This window comes from Amphiura filiformis, chromosome 2 (assembly GCF_039555335.1).
Source record: "Amphiura filiformis chromosome 2, Afil_fr2py, whole genome shotgun sequence".
Lineage (NCBI taxonomy): Eukaryota > Metazoa > Echinodermata > Ophiuroidea > Amphilepidida > Amphiuridae > Amphiura > Amphiura filiformis.
Window position 1 is genome coordinate 48,078,434 of NC_092629.1, and position 20,719 is coordinate 48,099,152.

At 36.3% G+C, this 20,719-nt stretch overlaps 1 protein-coding gene across 1 annotated transcript in view; it reads left to right on the top strand.

Moving 5' to 3' along the window:
• The first annotated feature begins 1,616 nt into the window (after positions 1-1,616).
• The window catches only part of LOC140146306 (large neutral amino acids transporter small subunit 1-like), a 90,545-nt gene continuing 71,442 nt past the window's right edge, over positions 1,617-20,719 (top strand). The window contains exon 1 of the mRNA XM_072168105.1: positions 1,617-2,637. Coding sequence (XP_072024206.1) covers positions 2,082-2,637 — 556 coding nt within the window. The 5' untranslated portion in view covers positions 1,617-2,081. The remainder of the gene's footprint in view (positions 2,638-20,719) is intronic.

Here is a 20,719-nt window from a genome sequence, read left to right on the forward strand (position 1 = left end):
CAAATTATATGCAGAGCTAGCAACAAAGAATTCGGTTTTATCTTCATTCAGTTTAAGCTTATTTACATTCATCCAATTCTTGATTTCAGCAATACATGATTCCAATTTGAAAAGAGCAGTTACACTATCTCCAGGTATGCGGGGATTAAATTCTGTATATATTTGCGTATCATCTGCGTATATGTGATAGTTCAATCTGTGTTTCTGGATCATTTTTCCAAGTGGGTATGTGTAGTAGCTAAACATCCCAGGACCTACCACTGATCCCTGGGGTAGGCCAAATTCCATTGTTTGAGTTTTAGAAAAATCACCATGCACCTATACCAACTTGACCCCCCTTTTTTCTAGATTTTCTAGAATAGCATCATCAAAATGGAACAAAATAATGCCGAAACTTTCAAATTTTGCTCAATTTTTTCAAAATTATGCCGAAACTTTCAAAATTTTGCTCAATTTTTTCAAAATTTTCTACCCGATGACCCTTTTTTGAAATCTTATACTCAATGACCCCCTTTTAAAAATATTATACCCAATGACCCCCTTTTTTATTTTGTTTGTACCCAATGACCCCCTTTTTTTTTAAATAACGCTTTGTACCCGATGCCCCTACTTCGCGACGCCGGTAGGCACATATCCATCACTTCTAAAGTTGAGTGCCCCCCCCCCCGGGCTCAAGCTACAAATCAACTGGCAAATTAATGTGCGCACTTAACAATTAACACTGTGACTCCAATGAGTAAGAACTCCAACGGTATAATTTTTCAGTTTAGCTAATGAGTTAGTGACCATAGGGATAGATCCCGGGGGCCCCTGGGGGGGGGGGGGATAAATCCCCCCAATATATTATTGGGGGGGATGGTCCATACAATCATACCCTCAATGTTGACGCCTGTATGGGTTTCTAACCAAAATTAACTCCATATTTGGTCATTTTAAAATAAAAAGTGCCAATTTTTTTTGCGCTTCGCTCAAATTAATTCCAGTTTTGTACTACCGTATATTTCACCAGTTTAGCTTCAATATGGCATTTGTACCATAAATTTATTTTGTCTGCAAAAGGTGGACTTCAAGAAATTTTCACCAACCCTGTCAAAAAGAAATCTATGCCACTATTAATAGGCCTATATTTTTGCTTTCTGTTTTAGGACATGAAGGGGGGGGATAAAAAAATTTAGACCATAAAGAGGGGGGATCAAAAATTCATACTTTTTGGGGGATCTAAAAATTTTTGACGTCCGAGGTTCCAACTTTTCCAACACCCCCCCCACACACACAATAAAGTATTTATGAACACTCCATAAACGGGGTTTTGTAGTGTGACATGTTGCTCCCACACTATATTATCATTTGATATAAGACTACATCCTCCAAAATAATAAAAAAGAGTTGTTACAGGAATTTGCAAAGGACTGTCTCGGGGTCCGAGGCCAATGGGGCTTTTTGTTTTGCTCAGATGGCGAGCATTTTTTTCCAGGTTTTTTTTCGTAAAATGTACCTAGCCCCCTCAGTCGACTCGAGGTTTGGACATACATGTAGTTCAACTTCAGGATGTCAGCCTTTTAACTCCAATTTACGCACGACTAGCGTTTCTAGATATTTTCTACAACACAATACAAGTTCACGTGTACACAATACACATACGGAAAGCTCCCACGTTTTTCGCAGTCAAAACATAAACATACGGTACATTACCTGAATTTGTACCTCATCGCTACACATTTGCAAGTCTAAACGTAGTGGAAGCAAGGAAGTACTTATCAACTTTGGTGACAATGAGTGACAAGACTTCGTCGACTTATTCCTGACATATTTTTGACGTTGTTTTCCAGTGCATGAGTGAGCATTGAGTTGAGATAGGCTGAGACTCAGTATATGGGCTGGCTGGTCACACTAAATGCACTAGTGAAGCTGTACATTCAATCAGGTCAAAACTATTTAAAAAAAATAGTAATAGAGGTATCCGGTTTGGATCACGCTTGATCTTCAACTTGATTTAACCGAGCTTGGTGAGTCCACTTTACGTCTCTGACCAAGAAGTTTTATAGATTGACGGAACATTTTGAAATCAACAATATTTCAATATGGGTGATGATCGGACCGCAGCGGACGCAGTACCAGAGGTTATAACTGCACCATCTGGAAATGAAGATCCCAAACCAGCAGAAGCTGCATCAGCTTTGGGTTCCACAGAGAAGCCTGCAAATGGCCAGGTGGCAGACTCTGATCTTGTTAGACTTGAACCGACCATGAACCTTTTCAATGGTGTGACCATCATTTGCGGAATTATCATAGGGTCGGGTATTTTCATTTCGCCCACAATTGTGTTAAACTTAACTGGATCTGTAGGGTTATCATTGGTCATTTGGTCAGCATGTGGTGTTTTCTCCATGATAGGAGCGCTTTGTTATGGAGAGTTGGGCACGATGATCACAATGTCTGGTGGAGATTATGCGTACATCTTGAAAGCTTTCGGTGGTCTGCCAGCCTTCCTCCTTCTGTGGGTTACATTGTTAATTATTAGACCAACAGCGCAGGCTGTGGTGGCACTGACTTTTGGCAACTACATTCTTCAGCCGTTCTTTGAAGATTGCGATGTACCGAAGAACGCACCGATTCTTCTCGCAGCTGTGTGCATCAGTAAGTACATGTATGAGCTCAATTTTTAAATGTTTTTTCTGATTGTCAGATTTTAATTTAATATTGTTAATGTTTGTATAATTTGACAGATGACATTGTCATTGTGAATAAAAAATATTTAGTGATCTTAAGTTTGTGATTGTTACAAGCTGGCTGCTGGATTTTAAATTAAGTACCGGTAGCCGGTACCTACCGTACTGTACTCATGGAGGCAAACTGAAATCTTTTGTGATACATGACTGAGACCCATATACTATCAGGACTGTGCAATATCTGATCCTGTAATGCAGCTGTCAGTTGCAGTCCCTTCCCCCAGGACCCGGGAATAGCAGAGACTTAGGCGGGGAAGCAATTACCGAATAGGGTGCAACTCTGTACCGCAGAGTCTTAGCCAGAAATCAGAAACCACCCGTCTAAGCAGATACCAAAATCAGACCCTCAGACTGTCTATACCCATGGAAGGGTAACTGGGGTCAAATATGTCCTGATTTGGCCTTTATACTTGTCGCTCTGAATTAGTCTGAAGTTCATATACTGTAGGCCCTAACCTTAAAATCATCTACATGTATCACATACATGTATGTAAAATCCATAATCCTGATTCCACCCGTCTAAAATTAGATTAGCCCGTCTTAAAGACGGGTGGACACATGGCTGGCTAAGACCTTGCTGTACCGTACCGTACTGTATAATTTTCATGTACCGGTACAGTTATTTTTCACGATTACTAGTGAAAGACACATTGTCGCTAAATGTTATTTTCGCGATTGCCCAGTCCTCCCCTATACTTGTAATACATTATATAGCATGCACATATTCGCGGACCTGTGTTATTTTCACGGTTCAAGCTCTAATCTCTCTAATCAAGCTCTATTCGGTATTAAATTGAAATGGATCAAAGGTCAGAGCAGTGTTTCCCCTGCTTACAACCCTGCACAGTATAATGTCCTGGATACAAATGTAGATTCCTGGCCCTTTCGAGATGCAATTATATCCCTGTTTATAGTCCCGGCTATGTCCCGGCAGTGCGGGGACCCAATGAGCAGTTAGTGTTACATCCTAGGTTTTAATGCCCCCGCTATTGCCAGGCCCCCAGGGGGCGGGGATTGCAATTGATAGGCGCTTTATAACATCTCTCTTTTACAAGGAGAGCTGACAAAGTGTCTGTAAAAACAATGTTCACAAAGATGATTTCAAAAGTCTTCAATCATTTGGTGTTTTTGGTTAGAAAATGGCGTAAAAAACAAATGCCTGAAATATCATTGAGTGTGCTATCTTTTCAAGATTCCTTTCATGAGTTTCATCTGAGATGGTGAAGAAAAGAAATTGCTTCCCTGCCTAATTCCGCTATTCCCGGGTGGGTTAAAGAATGGTGATGTTTCACATTTCTTAGGGAGCCAGCTTATTTGATGAGCATTTTGACACCTTTTTCATCCAAATCGGCCAAAAAATTAGTAGGTGCCGGCCAAAACAAGTATTGCTGAATCTATGATGGCTCAGGATGAATGGCTTTTTACAAAACAGCTATTCTGTCGGTCGGACATCCGGGCTATCTCTAGTCTCGGGCCCAAACTGCATGTGGCTCACGGTTTGTTATGAACAACAGAAACCGACTGTGAAGGAGGCTACATAGCGATGTTGTTGGAGTGATATTCAATTTCGGAAAAAATGACACTCGACCATGGAATTTAATTTTAAGTTTGTCAGTATATAAACGGTAAATCAAGTAAGTTTCTTCCACTCTGAAGACTTAGAAACGGTTGTGTGATTCCACTGACTATTTGCGGTCGAAATTTACATAACACCAATGACAGAAATCATCAACAAAAATCGAATCAGGGACTTGTTTTCACTCGAACATCATCAACCGGAAGTGACGTGACACGGACCGACAGAATGGACTACATTTACATGGATCATAATCTTTATTAGTGTTCATTGGCATCGCACATAATAAAACTAGTTGAACATATTGTTACTGTGCGTCCATCCACTGTTTGCTTTGTAATGGTGCATCCAACTGAAATTATAATACCTAGCATCACAACACATTGCAATATCGCACAGGGAAATCAGAAACATGGGATAGTGGACTTAACACGGTTTGGAAATTAGCTCTTCATGTAAGTGACACAATCTGGTCCATGGGGCCAAAAGGCGGCAAATTTGAAACTGAAATAAAAGGTAAAAATATGGAGTTTAAAAACAATAAAATATGTTCAGTAGAAAATTGGCATCAAAAAACTTCATAACTTTGGAACCCAGTATGCTATTGCTAGGCCTTTGGTGTTTTCAGTAAATATAGCCAATTAAAATGTAATACTGTAACTCTCTCTAACTCAATTGTCAAAAATGCCTCCTTGGCCCCCATGGACCAGATCGTGTCACATATGTATGTATAGGGTCGTGCGTTTTAAGGTCGCCTCCTTTCGCGTTACATGGTGATTTTTGGTTTCGCGACATGATTTTACCTTTACAAATTCATATTTGCTGAAGTATACACCCTATGGTAGTAAAAGTATACATTTTCTGAAAGGAAATTGCACAAGGAATCCAAATATATGCATTCAGATTTGACACTAGGTGTAAGATAAAAATGGAACATTGACTGAAATGTGAAATATTTTATATTTTTAGTCATCCAATGGTTTTTACAATAACCTTTTCTGTGGTAACCCCATAGCAAAAATAATGCTATTTTCTTGCAGAGCACACTTAGGCCCTTACAACAATATAAAATTGCATGGGGTTCATGATTTACTCAAAATAAAAATTTCCATCCCAATTTGGTGCAAAAATATAATCGGAAATTCCATCTTCTCACTGAGTCCATGTATGTAAGTGTCACAATTGTCCATTATCACCCCAATAACCAATCTATAGGTAATTTCTGTTATATCAGACTAACTATTACACATTCTAACATGATGATGTGGGGGTAGGGTCATTGAAAAAAGTTATAATAATTTACTAATAAAACATTAACATACATGATAAATAACTTGGCATTTGCCCGATTACAATGTTGATGCCAATGCATCTTGAAGATAGTACATGAAAACTATCAATGTCCCATAAAAACAGACTGATTCTTTTAAACACACATACACAAATGTTAGGATTTTAACTTTGTAGATGATGTAAAAAAGTATCTTGAGTGCAATTGCACACATTACATCCACATAGTCCATGTCTGACAATTTGAAGCCATTTCGTATTTTCGTGTTTTGATAAGTTTAATGCCAAAATATAATACACAGTCTGTAGGTACTGGTATGATAGCATTGACTATAGGATTGGCTCTATATAGTGATGTGGATTGCCTGAATGTTGCTTATAGTAGTAGCCAGTGATGACATTAGTTCCTGGAGGATACTGATCTTGATGTCCAAACTCATCTTCCTTTTCATGGATTTACTGATTTATTTTGCAAAAAGGTCATTATCATCATGCTGACATTAATGGCGTTAAATAAACAAAAAAGTCCACTCTTAATTACTGGAAAGTGTATAATAGGATCAACAACTAACATTATTTGGCTTTTAAAAAATAAAATAAATCAACGGACATGAAATATTATTTTTAAAATAATTTTTCCTACCGATTTCCTTGTATATAATTGTCACCAAAATCACTATGTTTTCATTATTATCTTTATTATCACCCAGTTATTCCATACTCTTTACATTCATTTATCTACTTGTCAATCATAAAATAATAAAGTAGAATATGTTAGCTTTCATTTGGTACCAAATTTGTAGCCATACACAAAGATTTGACAAAAATATCAACGTTTCTGCAAAAGTTGTACTAAAAATGTCAATTTCCCATATAGTTTGTACAGGCGGCGCCGCTTCGCCGGCGCCGCTCCGCCTCCATTCCCCTGTACTTCAAGCTTCAAACAGGTATATCTTCACTTCTGGATGGACTATGGCAATGCCACTTTGCAGGAATATGGCATAATAACACAGCTTTTAAAAGAGACCACATGCATTGAGATAGCTTTTGTAATTTCAAAAATATATGAGATTTACTGCAGCTTGATACCAAAAAGCGTAACATCTCCACCTTTTTGGGTGGCGAGCTTAAAACGCGTGACCATAGTGAATGTGATGGTAGGGGAGATTGGGGTTAGTTGAAACATTTTTCACAAAATCGTCTTTTTAACGCAAACCGATTACTTTCAAGAAACACTAACCATATCAGTATAAACATATACATACATGCTACAAATACAGCCTTAAACTTTATTGGACCTGCTTATGATTATTCATATAATCCAATTTGAAAATTTGAAAAAAGTAGTTTCAACTAACCCCACCCCTGGGGTAAGTTGAAACATAGGTGAAGGTTAGTTGAAACACGGCTTGTAAAAATTTCAAAATAATTATTATTGTGTTGTTAGGGTTATACTTCCCTTGAAGGCACCCTTTAACATACAATCAGTGTGAAAAACTGAATAAATAAATATGTGGGAGTGCGTATCAATACTTTGGACACAAGGTGACGAGTGTCACCATGGACCAAAATATGAGAAGCCTAAAATATTATAAAATGTACTTTCTGTGTGCATTTTTTGCTTGTATTATTGCTTTTTAACCATATTAAAGCAATATTGAAGAAATGGTAAACATGTTACAAATTTTTAAAAAGTCAAATTTTTAACCATATTTTTCTATGCGATTTTCACGTTTCAACTAACCCCACCTCAAAAGTTTTAACTTACCCCGATGCCTATTTTTACATTTCAAAGTACATTACACAAAATAAGAAATACAATAAAACTTTTATTTAACATTATTCTGGGACTTACTACTAGTGCTTATGATACTCAAAAAATAATCCCCTGAATCTTTAAACAACATGGAGATAACGCATCTTTTCTGAGGGGCATAAAAATTAGTCAGTAAGAAAAAAAACAGATATTCCTTTCCCAAGCCAACACTGGTGGGGCATCAGTGCTGTTGCTAATTTGGTGGATGACCCTTACTAATACCTATTACTAGGTGCCAGTATTTTACCAAATTAATTTTTTTGTGTCAGAAAAAAATACAATGTTTCAACTTACCCCGCGTTCCAACTAACCCCAATCTCCCCTACTATTGGCTGTCTACAACAATGTAAATGACATAATAATCGGATTAACTACATGCACCGGTACCGTACCATACATGTAGCAATTTAGATGAATACAATTTTTGACTATATTTAACAATGTTCACACGGTACCTATGCATTGAACCATCATTCTGATCGCTCGCACCTGTAAGATAAGTACCGACCGGTATCCAGAGTCTTAGCCAGAAATCAGAAACCACCCGTCCAAGCAGACACCAAAATTTGACCCTCAAATATAAAACAACTTGTCTATATCCATGGAAGGGTCACTAGGGTCAAATATGTCCTGATTTGGCCTTTACATGTCACTCTGAATTAGTCTCAAGTTCATATAACCTTAAAATCATCTGTTTTAGAGCTATCACATCTGTAAAATCCATCAAATCCACCCGTCTAAAATTAGATTAGGCCGTCTTAAAGACGGGTGGACGCATGGCTGGCTAAGACCTTGCCGGTATCTTTGAAAAGAGCAGTATTGTTTTCAGTCTATTATTGCAGATATGCACATGATACACTGGTGATGAGTGCAACCTGCTTGTAGTGCACTGGGCGATGTTGTCAAAATTGTATTCATCTAAATTGCTATGGTAGTTAATCCGATTTATTATGTAAATTCGCCAGCGAATTCCATTGACTTAACTTGAGCCTTAGTGCGTTTTAGTGCAACTTTTAAATCTATCTTTTTTCATTCAAGGAGTCATTCACCATGGCTAAATTTTGATCTCTCCAGTCACCCAGAGGGTATCCAGCATAAATATTAGCTTTGAAGTATTGAACTTAATTTTTTTTACAAAACCACATAATACTCACTGGCTGAAATAGCATGTTATTCTCAGTGCCTGGCCTGAGGAGTTACAAAAAGAGCTCTGAATTTGCCTCTTCCAGCTGGTTTGTGAATTGATAGAGTCATAGGTCACTTAAATACATAGTCTATGTTGCAGGCCTGGAAAGTAAATTGAGGATTCCAAATGTTTGTGTGCAATCAGTGTGTCCAGATGACGAAGACTGTGACAAAGACAATCCTGGCAAATAATAACAACACAGCATGGAGGCACTCGTCCTTTTTCCAAGTGCTGCAAGTGCAGTTTGCCATGTTTTGCAATCTTTAAGGCCAAATAAAAAAATAAACATGTTTCACATCCCCTCCCACTTCCTTTTTTGAGGTTTCTTAAATATTATTTTTATTTTTTGAAATTCAGTTATAACTTTTCATAAAACATGTCTAGGAAGTAGAGATGCTTTCTTAATTTGCCTTGCTAAATATAGGAAACACTTTTGGAAGGTTTTGAGATAATTAGAGGGGCCTACCTCCCAGAACAACAAATAAAAAGAGGCCTCCTCCTTTTTCCAGGCATTATTGTGCGCTAAAACAGCTCTAATTATGGGTATTTACACCGATTTTGAGATAAAAAATAATAAATAAAAGCCCCCCTCCTCCTCCTTTTTTTCACAACTCCGGACGTGACACATGCTTTTTATTTTACTTGGCCTAATAGCCATTTTTAGGGGAGGGGGTGCAGGGGGCTAAAAAGTGGATCTTTTGTGAATTGTGAATTTTTCCTTAGACACAAAGTTTTTACAATAAAAACCCCTTTAAAAGGGAGTGCTCAGGCATGATTGGAACACATGGTTGTGCAATTATGTAGGTCGTTGGTGTTGAATAAGGTCACGTTTCTTATAATTAGGGCTAATGATAAGTACTGGGCCAAAGCCAAAAATGGTCATCACTCAACCTAAAATTTAGAAATTGTCATAGGAGTGAATTTCTCCTCTGGTTTAATAGACTACTAAACAAAGATTATGAATCGGCAAAAAAAAAGTAAAATTTGCCCGTCAATTTCGGACTGCAAGCAATTAAATACACATGTAGCGCCCTCTTGGTGTGGCGGGACGGAATTGCTAAATTTGATGTTACTACATATTTAAAAAGATAGGATTTTTTTTGTATGGTATTATAAAGGTCTTCTGTATAGACAATTTCAGCACTAAAAAAAATATCAGTGGACTTTGCAAAAATAAAGAAATAAATTAAAATATGTGTAAAATTCCGTCCCGCCACATTTTGAGGTGATTTTTTTACGTTCCGGAAGGGACGAAAACAAAAATTTTAGTCAAAACTTACCAACATATCAACTATTTTGGTAATAAACATTCCTGAGTACACAAAAATTGAATTCATCAACTTTGCTAGACTCAGAGCCATTTTAACTTCTTCTTTTTCAGGCCTTTTTTGGTAGGATGCCAGCAATAAGGCTATTTTCAGGGTCTGTGGTGTAAAACATGGCCCTGCCACATTTTGAGATGATATTTTTAAGTTCAGGAAGGGATGAAAATTTTCTTTCTCAGTTTATATTTTGCAATAATTTTTCATTGGAAGTGAATGAAAAGACAATTTTGTCAGTTTTAAAGTGAATCAATTGCTTTTTTTCTTGATTTTGATATGGTGGACAAAATTCCGTCCCGCCACATTCCGTCCCGCCACAATGACATGATTTTTAAAAAGTAATGAGCGTACTATAAAGAGGGGGGTGAATTTCATAATTCCTTCCATAACAAAAGAAGGATAGTTGAAGTTAATACCAATGTTAGAAACAAATGTTTTATCCCAGTACTTTTGATAAAAATTCAACAAATGTACTGTGTTCAAAAATACATGAAGTTTATCATTCCGTCCCACCACATCGATGAATTTGTGTTACCGTGGCAACATGTTGATTCTTTGGACTATTTTTCTTGCGTGTGAATGTAGTCTGTAACTTACTTGTTTATATTAAGAACATGAAGAATCCATAAAATAAACAGTCACAGAGCTACAATTTAAAAGGTCTATCAAAATTCCGTCCCGCCACAAACGGGAATTTTGGCTCTGGCCCTACTGTTTTATAATGTAGGCCTACATAAGACTAAGACATGTAAAGCCTGGTGGATAGTCACAGCGTTTTTCTCGCAGCGGCAAATCGCCGCGATTTCTCGCCAAAGTGTGCGACTTTTCGGCGAAAGTGAGAAAAAAAATTATAGGCTGGCGTTGCCAGTCTATAATGGTAACATATGTTGCCTAAAATATAGCGTCTTGTCCGTTTTTATGCATTTTATAACAGTGTCATTTTCGTATGAAGTATAATAAGATACCAGTGATTTTTGAAGGACAATTTAAAACTTTCTTTCTCTCTCCTCAGTCTCTTGTGTTTTGAATATTTACCGCGAAATAGATCACATGTAGGAAAATAATAGTCTCGAGTCTTGCACATTGGTCAATACTGCGGCGGAGTCAAACGGTCAGGCTAAAAAACCTGGAGGGTATTTTAAACTGCATTCTATCACCCGTGTTAGACAAAAGAATGATGACAGTTTACAACACAAAAGAATCTAACATAGAATTTTAAGCGGCTTTAATCCACCCAATTGGGCAATCACAACACCAGTTTGATGCGGGGACCCAGTAATGGCCGACCAAATCCTGACCATGTATAATTTGGCTCGTTGGATTCGTCTATACCACTGAGGATCAAGAAAGTAGCCTAGATCACCGCACATCATGATTCACATACTGACTATTAAATTGCGCTCAAAAGATCCATCTCTTCCCTGCATCCACACCTTCAATATTTAATAACGAGTAGCAATGGATTGCCAGGAATTCATTCTCTTTTGGACATCACGATATTGTTCGTCGGTCAAGTTCGCCATGATGTATGTGATTTCTTCATGCTTACTTGGGGCAGAAAATCGCCAGCTAAAATCGTTTCCAGGGAAAAAATTTCAACTGGAAATTTTTCTATCGCAACTCCGTCGGCGGCAAAAAATTAACTCGCTAGCGTTTTCCGCTGAACAAGTGCGACAAAGTCGCTGTTCGTCGGCGGGAAAAAAATCACGGCGATTTGCCGCTGCGAGGAAAACGCTGTGACTATCCACCAGGCTTAAGATTGTGAAGATCCTAAAGCATTTTGATTAAAAGGGTAAATATAAGACCTCATGTGAATTTACTCTTTTAAAAAGTGGATTTTCATTACTATTTTACAGAAAAAAGAGCAGCGCAATTTACATACATGTAGAATATAAAATTCTGATCATAAAATATGTAGGCCTACACCAAAAATGTAATTTTTATGCTGAGAATGCATTTGTTTGAGCAACATCATTAAACGTGTTTGCAACATTCTTTTGTGTTACTCACAGAAGCAAACAAATTAGACCTATAAAAAATGAATGCATTGCAATATAAAATTAATTTGCTACAATCACTAGTACTGATACATGTACATATTCCAATGTACTGCATAATGTTTACAAAATGTGAGCTTTCTATAGAAGAATTTAATAAGCCTTCATTTCAGAATGCAATTTGACATGCTTATTTGAATAAAGTGGAATTGAATAGGCCTATAAATTGTGATATGAAATACAAAATGTATTGCACTATGTTGCTTCCTTGAGGAATAATACATCATATTTTTATTAGGCGGTATAAAATAATTTTGTTTGCTCACATCTCGCCTGCATCGTTTATTGCATTTGGTCCATATTTTTGTTCTTTTTTCATAAGATGTAACTCCAGGCATTAACAAAGTTGGATTTACAAGGGTGCTTTCTGAAGGAGGATAGCAATGCATTATGATTCCAAAGTAATAATAAACTTCAATATTACTTACCACTTGAGGTAAAAGGATTTACAGAGCTCGCAGCTCGACAATTTTGCATTGAAAGGGGAAAACACAACTCCCATCCTGTGTTATGAAAATCTTTCGGACAAGAATTAAAAATGAATTTTATGTGGCCTGCTTGCAAATGAGACATTTTTATACAATGCATGATGCCCTCCCAGCTTTAACTCGGGATCCTGCAACAGCAGTGATCGATTTTCGTATATTTTTTTGTGTAGCAAAGAATGCTACTCACTTTCAGATTTGAGTAGCAATTCCAAAATTGTGAGTAGCATTTTGCAACATGCTAATCCTGAATGTTCCATTTTCAGTTCAAGTCAGTGGCCAGTGATCGATTTTAGTATATTTTTATGTGTAGCAAAAATGCTACTCACTTTCAGATTTGAGTAGCAATTACAAAATTGTGAGTAGCATTTTGCTACGCTAATCCAGGTAAATCGAACACTGTGCAACAGTGTACTGAACAGATAGCTAGAATGTGTACTACATAAATTGTAGCTAGCCTGGTGGTTTTAGGTGAATACATTCTAAAAAGTTAATAATTTGTAAATCAATTCCATATCATCAGTACAGTACCGGTATTACAATTTATCATACCAATGCATTTAATAAAATTTACATTTCAATGAAATGAATTTGCTACCATATGTTAGTTGAAAAACAATATGGAAACACAGAACTACAATGCGGTATACAAGAAAGTATATATAGCGTGGGCTTTACATGTGTGGCTGCTTTTTATGATTTACATCCATTCATAAAATAAATTCCAATTCTTATGAATGAGTTACTAGTTGCTACATACACATTTTACAATACAGGTGCGAGCTCATTGATCACAGGGTTTCCCCTTTTTGCATCCATTCATAAAATATTGTACTAGCAGGAGTAGTAGTGTGATGGGCAATTGGGCATGTTTGTAAATAAACTGTGTCACTGTAAAAGTGGAAATTTTTGCGTTGCATATATTTTCACGTTTTCGCATTCCAAGCAACTACTACAAAAATAACAATGCACGAATATATTCCTTTTGTATTCACATTGTGCTAGGAAGCTTTAGAAGATTTTGCATCTAAAAACAAGTGGAAACAGCTCAAAATTGGCAGATCACAAAAAATTAATCTGTGCACATATTTTACAGGGCCTATATACCATTCATGACTTGTGTTGTTTACTACCCATATCATTATATTCGTTTGTGTATAGCCAGCTAGCTAGTATGTAATTAAAGTGGGTTATCCAGATGGGTATTAAATTGGAATAGTAAATGAGGGTGATGAAATAGGTGGATGCGGAGCGTGATATCTTCATGTTATGGTTTGGGTGTTATGAATTCCGGGGTTGGTTCCACTTAGTTGACAATGTTGCTGGAAATTGTTTTGTTATTTATCTATAAATTACAGTATTTAATTGTTTAAGTTTGTTTGTTTATTTATTTGTTTATTTTGATTAATATTTTATTTATTTATTTGTTTATTTTGATTAATATTTTATTTATTTAAATTTATTTAAAAAAAAATTAATTAATTTTTATTTTAATATTTTATTTATTTATAAATTTATTTTATTTGCAATCTATAATTCATTTATATTTTAATTTGTCTATAAAATTAAATGTTTTTTTATATTATTTTGCTTTATTTTATACTCAGTTTAGTTGTTTATTTAAAGTACCGGGTACCATAATATTTTAATTTAAATTTATTCATTATAAAAATTCATTAAAAATGGTTTACTGAGATGAGACCTCTTTCTGTACTTTCTGTAGAGTAGAGTGATAATGTACTTTTCTTTGTACTTACATACAAATTTATGTATATTAGGCCAATAGAACAGAAATTGCATCATGACGCGTGCAAAGCTAAGTACCGGTACATTTTAAAGTTTTCAGCATTTATGCAAATTAGCGATCCAATGGGATTTTGCTGATTGAAAAAAGTTGAATATGATTTTCAGATCCTGTTTACTTATTTTCCTGGAAAAAAAACTGGGTTACATTTGGACTTGTGCCAAACGCAACATGAATGATCATGCAATCCTGTGTACACCATTCGTGATCATCAATTTCGTACCTGTAGCCTACAATGTACATGTATACATTGTAGGCATGCAATGTATTTTTTAGGGTAAAATGATTGAGGCAATTTAAATATTTTTATATTGAAATTACAAAACTTGGGACAGAAAGTGAGGAGATGAGACCAGGTTGGTTTTTTTTGAGGGGAGGGTATGGGGATGAATCAGAAAGTTTGGTTACCGTACTAATTGCTGCCTGCCCCAAATAGTGGGTTTTCAGTGGTCTTTTTGTTCTGATGGGAACGTGGAGATATTTCACCTTGGTGCAACCTATTACTGGCATGGGAAAGTAAAATAAGAGAGCGAAATTCCCATTGCTTTGCCTTCATTTTCTCCTGCACGTGGACATTCATTGTCCAATATGGTAAATGTAAAATGCATTCCTGTCCACAGTGTAATCTGTAGTACTGTTAGTAAAAGCTGTTCAGCTGCTCCTCCACGTGGGTTTTCAGCGAACGTGTTTAGGTCGAGTTCACATTCCAGCGCCATAGATAGAGAAGGCCTATCTTATCTGATAGTCCACAGTGAGATGAGTCCATGTTGACTTAATAGGCAGATAAACTTGACTGGTCTTGACCTAGGAAGTTGAAAAGGACCAATTATATTACAATATCAAACATTGATTACTAGTATCAGTTGGTATTACCCACACGCCAGAGATATGGTGATATTGGTGGTGATAAAATGCTCATCATTATAATGGATTTAGAAGTGTTGAAATTGTTCATTATACATTGAGGTTGATATGGGATGTTTCATGTTTACACAATTTGGGAACATTTGTGGGGTACAAATATGTAAATGTGTGTAAATTTACTGTAACAGATAAATTTCTGTGATCAGAAATTGAATATTTGTGCACCTGTTCAACCTGGTTCTGTGTACACGGTTGTTTGATGGCATGTAAAACTGAGTCATTTTAAAGAAAAGTTGAACAATGATGGCGCTATTTATCTAAAATCTTGTTTGCATTTTTTAAGGGGTAGACACTTATAAAATGGTATTAGAACCTCAGCAAACAGACTAATAAATGTCAAGGGAATTTTGAAATAACTTTTTATCATGAAATGAAAGGTATAGGGGAGATTGGGGTTAGTTGGAACGCGGGGTAAGTTGAAACATTGTATTTTTTTCTGACACAAAACATTAATTTGGTAAAATACTGGCACCTAGTAATAGGTATTAGTAAGGGTCATCCACCAAATTAGCAACAGCACTGATGCCCCACCAGTGTTGGCTTGGGAAAGGAATATCTGTTTTTTGACTTTCTGACTAATTTTTATACCCCTCAGAAAAGATGCGTTATCTCCATGTTGTTTGAAGATTCAGGGGATTATTTTTTAAGTATCATAAGCACTGGTAGTAAGTCCCAGAATAATGTTAAATAAAAGTTTTATTGTATTTCTTCTTTTGTGTAATGAACTTTGAAATGTAAAAATAGGCATCAGGGTTAGTTGAAACTTTTGAGGTGGGGTTAGTTGACACGTGAAATTCGCCTAGAAAAATATGGACTTTTAAAAATTTGTAACATGTTTACCATTTCTTCAATATTGCTTTAATATGGTTAAAAAGCAATAATACAAGCAAAAAGTGCACACAGAAAGTACATTTTATAATATTTTAGGCTTCTCATATTTTGGTCCATGGTGACACTCGTCACCTTGTGTCCAAAGTATTTACCCGAACTCCCACATATTTATTTATTCATTTTTCACACTGATTGTATGTAAAAGGGTGCCTTCAAGGGAAGTATAACCCTAACAACACAATAATAATTATTTTGAAATTTTTACAAGTCGTGTTTCAACTAACCTCACCCTATGTTTCAACTTACCCCAGGGGTGGGGTTAGTTGAAACACTTTTTTTCAAATTTTCAAATTGGATTATATGAATAATCATAAGCAGGTCCAATAAAGTTTAAGGCTGTATTTGTAGCATGTATATGTTTATACTGATATGGTTAGTGTTTCTTGAAAGTAATTGGTTTGCATTAAAAAGACGATTTTGTGAAAAATGTTTCAACTAACCCCAATCTCGCCTAACTCATATTATTTGGCTAATTTGAATTTAAAATAATATGCAAACAGCGCCCTCAATTTGCACACAAATGTACAGTTTATAGAATTAGTTACCACAAAAAGCAGAAAAAGATGAATAATTTGATATAGAAACAGAAATCTATGTTACAAATTGCTTCGAAATATTTGTGTGTATACAGTTTATTAGTGTGATAGCTGTTGGTACTATTCAGGTCTAGAATTGAACATTATAATAATGTTTTGTTAGAAAAAATAATAAATGATCACATCAAACAATCATGTGTACAAATGTATGTGTTTCAGTGGCGTACCGTGGCCGCTCCTACCCGGGGGGCTGAAGAAAATTAAATGTTGCCGCCCGCTGCTCAACAGCCGGAAAGGTTGAAGCAATTTTTTTTCGGTGGTTTGAAAAAGTGAAGAGCAAAAAAAAAAAGGATTTTAGGTGCTAGCGCCCTAAAAGCAATGTATAGTACCATTTTTTCACAATTTTTTATACTTTTTCAAATTTTTCCGCCCTTTTTCTTTACTAATTCTTTTTGACGCCTTCTTCTTCCTTCCGCCGCCCTTCTTTTTTGCCGCCTTATTCTTCCGCCGCCCTTAGTTTTGGCCGCTTCATTTTTGACCCGGGGCTGGCGCCTAAAGGCCCCCCCAAAATATGCGCATGCAATAATATTTGCTTGATCAACTTGCATGCTGCATGTTGCATATTAGCAAAGTATTCTAGCCATGAACACAGTCAAACATATAGTCTACCCTACAATGTACTGTATTGTTTATGCTCTCGATCAATTACTAATGTGCGCTCTAATAATTTTTGCTGAACCATGAAATAGTGATTGTTACTTGCTTACTAACTTACTAATTTAACTGAGTAACATTTTGGTGTGAAATTGACATTATCTTGAAATGTGACAAAGGTATGACCCCCCCCAAGTGGTGTCAAATGAAAGAAAAAAAATTTAATAAAAATATGTCCTCACCCGGGGTTGGACACTCATCATAAGACCCAGATTCATTTTCATATCTCAAAATGCCAAGAAGGCATTACCCCCCTACCCCCCTGCTGCTGGTGAAATCTTGTGACATTTTATAGTAAACAGAAGGGCCCCGGTTCAATCAGCGGACAAGGAATCAATTTTCTGTGCTGGTCATGAGGCCAGATAAAATTACGAGGGTAAACAGTAAGCATGAGGTGATGAATTTAGAGCGCGACTAGACAGTAGTAAATTCCAGAGGTGTAAATGTTACCATGCTGTCATGCAAATGTTAACATTTTATGGGACGCTTATTTTTGCAAAAACAAATTTCTTTAGTGAAATAAGAGACAAAAGGGTCTTTTTTTAAGCAGGAAGAGACTTGAAACAATACATTATTGTATTCTTTGTGTTTTTACTGTACTCATTTTAGTGGCAATTTTATCTTTGTATGGCTGCAAAATAAAGGTAGCCAGTGAACATTTGCTCTCTTGGAGGAGTAAGGTGATGAAAATGGAAGTGTTGGCTATTGAATAGTGTTGGGTGTACTTGAAATATGGTACTGGTACCATACAAGATATTATGAGCATGATGATTATTGACTGTATTTTATAGAAAGTGTTCCAGAAAAAAAATCCTGCAGATGATTTTTTTTCAATATCTACATGAAATGTAGGTCTCGTAGTTCCGCCAGACGAAATTTAATTTCTGAATAGATTTAAAAGGGATTCTAGATTATTTGGTCAGTGCTGTGAAACCGTATTTTTCAAAAGCAGGGTGTTTTTAGAGGTCATTTTACAAAATCCTGAAAAAATTGTTAGGCAAGTTTCAAAACCAGTTTACTTCTGTGTTTTGCGATGTCATTTTCGACCCTTACCAATCTTGTGTGGATCGTGGTAAGCTTACTTGTAACACAAAATAGCATGGAAATTTCAGCATTTTTTAACATCTTGGTTGAAAAAAAAAATGTTGCAGGTGCTTAGGCGACTAATAGAGTAAATACAGCACCTCCTGGTTTTATGTGGGAATATGCGCACTGTATACATGTAACTCTTTAAGTTTTATAAAGTGTCCCAGAAAAGAATGCCAGCACATGATTGTTGCTGCATGGAATGGAGCAGCATTTAGAGGCTTTTGGTATTAATGCTCTCCGTGCTAGCCATGCGCTTCAACGGAAAAAGTTCAAGTTTTGAAATATTTTCTCAAAATATCAAGGGCTATCTTAAGAACTACTGGACCAATACTAGGCTTGTTTGTACTCATTTTAATGCATTTTTCATGCTGATTCCAAATATGGTCATGAAAATTTACATTTCAGAAATTTTTGAATTTTAAATTTTTTTTTGAAACATGTCGTCTGCAGTCTACACCCGCGTGAAGAGAGTTATACATGTATCATCCAATTGTAGAATTCAGAAACGTGACAGGATCTGGTATCGTCTGCAAGATTTTGGATCTGTGCGTGATGTAAACATCTACAGTGTGTCTCAGGGAAAAAAGAACAGCATGATTAGTTTGGATGTGTCTTCATGAATGCATGGACAAGCTGTTATAAAATGGAGCAATGGTTCTCAATTTGTAGACTGGGGATTGCATGGCACAAATGTTATTGGGATGGTTGGAATGGGGGGTGGGGCAGATTTGTATCTGACCCTATAGTGAGCAAAAAATAGGGTCTTTAGATTGATTTGAACATTCCGCTGTTGAGTTCAATGTGCCCTCACCAGATCTATTAAATGGTGCCTGACACCATACACCACCCCCCCCCATCTTGACCCTCAACCAAATCAAGGGTTCAAAATTGGCTTGAATCGTACAATTCTTCTTAGACTTGCTCAAAACAGTGAAGTTTGATTCCCTGTAAAAAATGTCAAACCTTTAATACCCAAATTATGATGCCCATGTTGCACATCAGCTCATACAGACTTGTAGAGGTAGTTCTGTAAATTTTTGACAAGAGGGTATTTAACTGTGATGATGAAAAGAAAGGCGGAAATAACAATGTTTACGATGAATATTTCGGCAGCAGATATAATGCGATGTACATAGTATAAGTAGTGTGCTCTCGTCAAAGAGTCCCATATCAATCTACAACAAGTTCTTATTTTGTTGATGTAGTGTACACTCAATACGTCACTTCATTCAACTGCTGTGAATGTGATGGCTTATCATAACACACATACCAGACACTAAGTTACACCATCATGTGATCAACTTTATACTGGCTGACTGAGGAGGAGATGGAGCATGCAAAAGAGCATAAGGTGAAAGAGATTTTAGGAATTGGGATGAGTGTGTGGTTGTAGCAGATTGGCATGTTTACTAGCATGGCCTCTTTTTCAAGCAGGATGCTTCCGGGATCATCTTTCTTATTGACTGGTTTTGTTGTTGGCTTTCATCATGAATCTTGTTTTTTGCCAGTTTCTTGTTATATTGTCATTGACCTCTTTATTTTCATTGTTTTGTTGTTTTTATCATTGTCATCATCATTGTCGTTCTAGTTGTCATCAGCATCATCATTATCTTCATCATCATCATCATATTCACATCATCTCCATCTTCATGTGCATCATCTTCATCATCATCGTCATCATCATCATATTCACATCATCTCTATCTCCATCTTCATGTGCATCATTCATCATCTTCCATCATCATCATCATCATCATCATCATCATCATCATCATCATCATCATCATCATCATCATCATCTCATCTCATCTTCATCATCTTTAATTGCCCTCCTGTCCTTTCCTCTTCCTCTTTCTCCCTTGTTATGCAAAATTGAAACACTAAAAATTTAACCACCACAGAAATGTTCACAAATTAATACAGCCATTTCGGCAGTGCAGAATTCGCAGAATTCACATAAAGCATGCGGCGTATCACTGTCAAAAAGAAACTCTGTGCTCAATGTTGAAACTTAAAATTAATGAAAATATGAAATTGATTAATTTGGTCTTGCCCAGAGTCTTGCCAGTGGAATGTCAAAACCCCTGTTGTGTTTTGTACTTGAGCCCTGATGTTGTAAGACACAACCTATTAGAAAGTTGCCCTTGAACTTCGAAAATAACGGACCTTAAGGGCTCTGTTTCAAATAGCAAAATATAACTTAATACCACTGGATGTAAACCAAGACCCTTGTTCAAGTTCTTCCAGATTGGATAACGTTGATGATCCTCATACTCTATGGTGTTAAATGGTAATTTTAA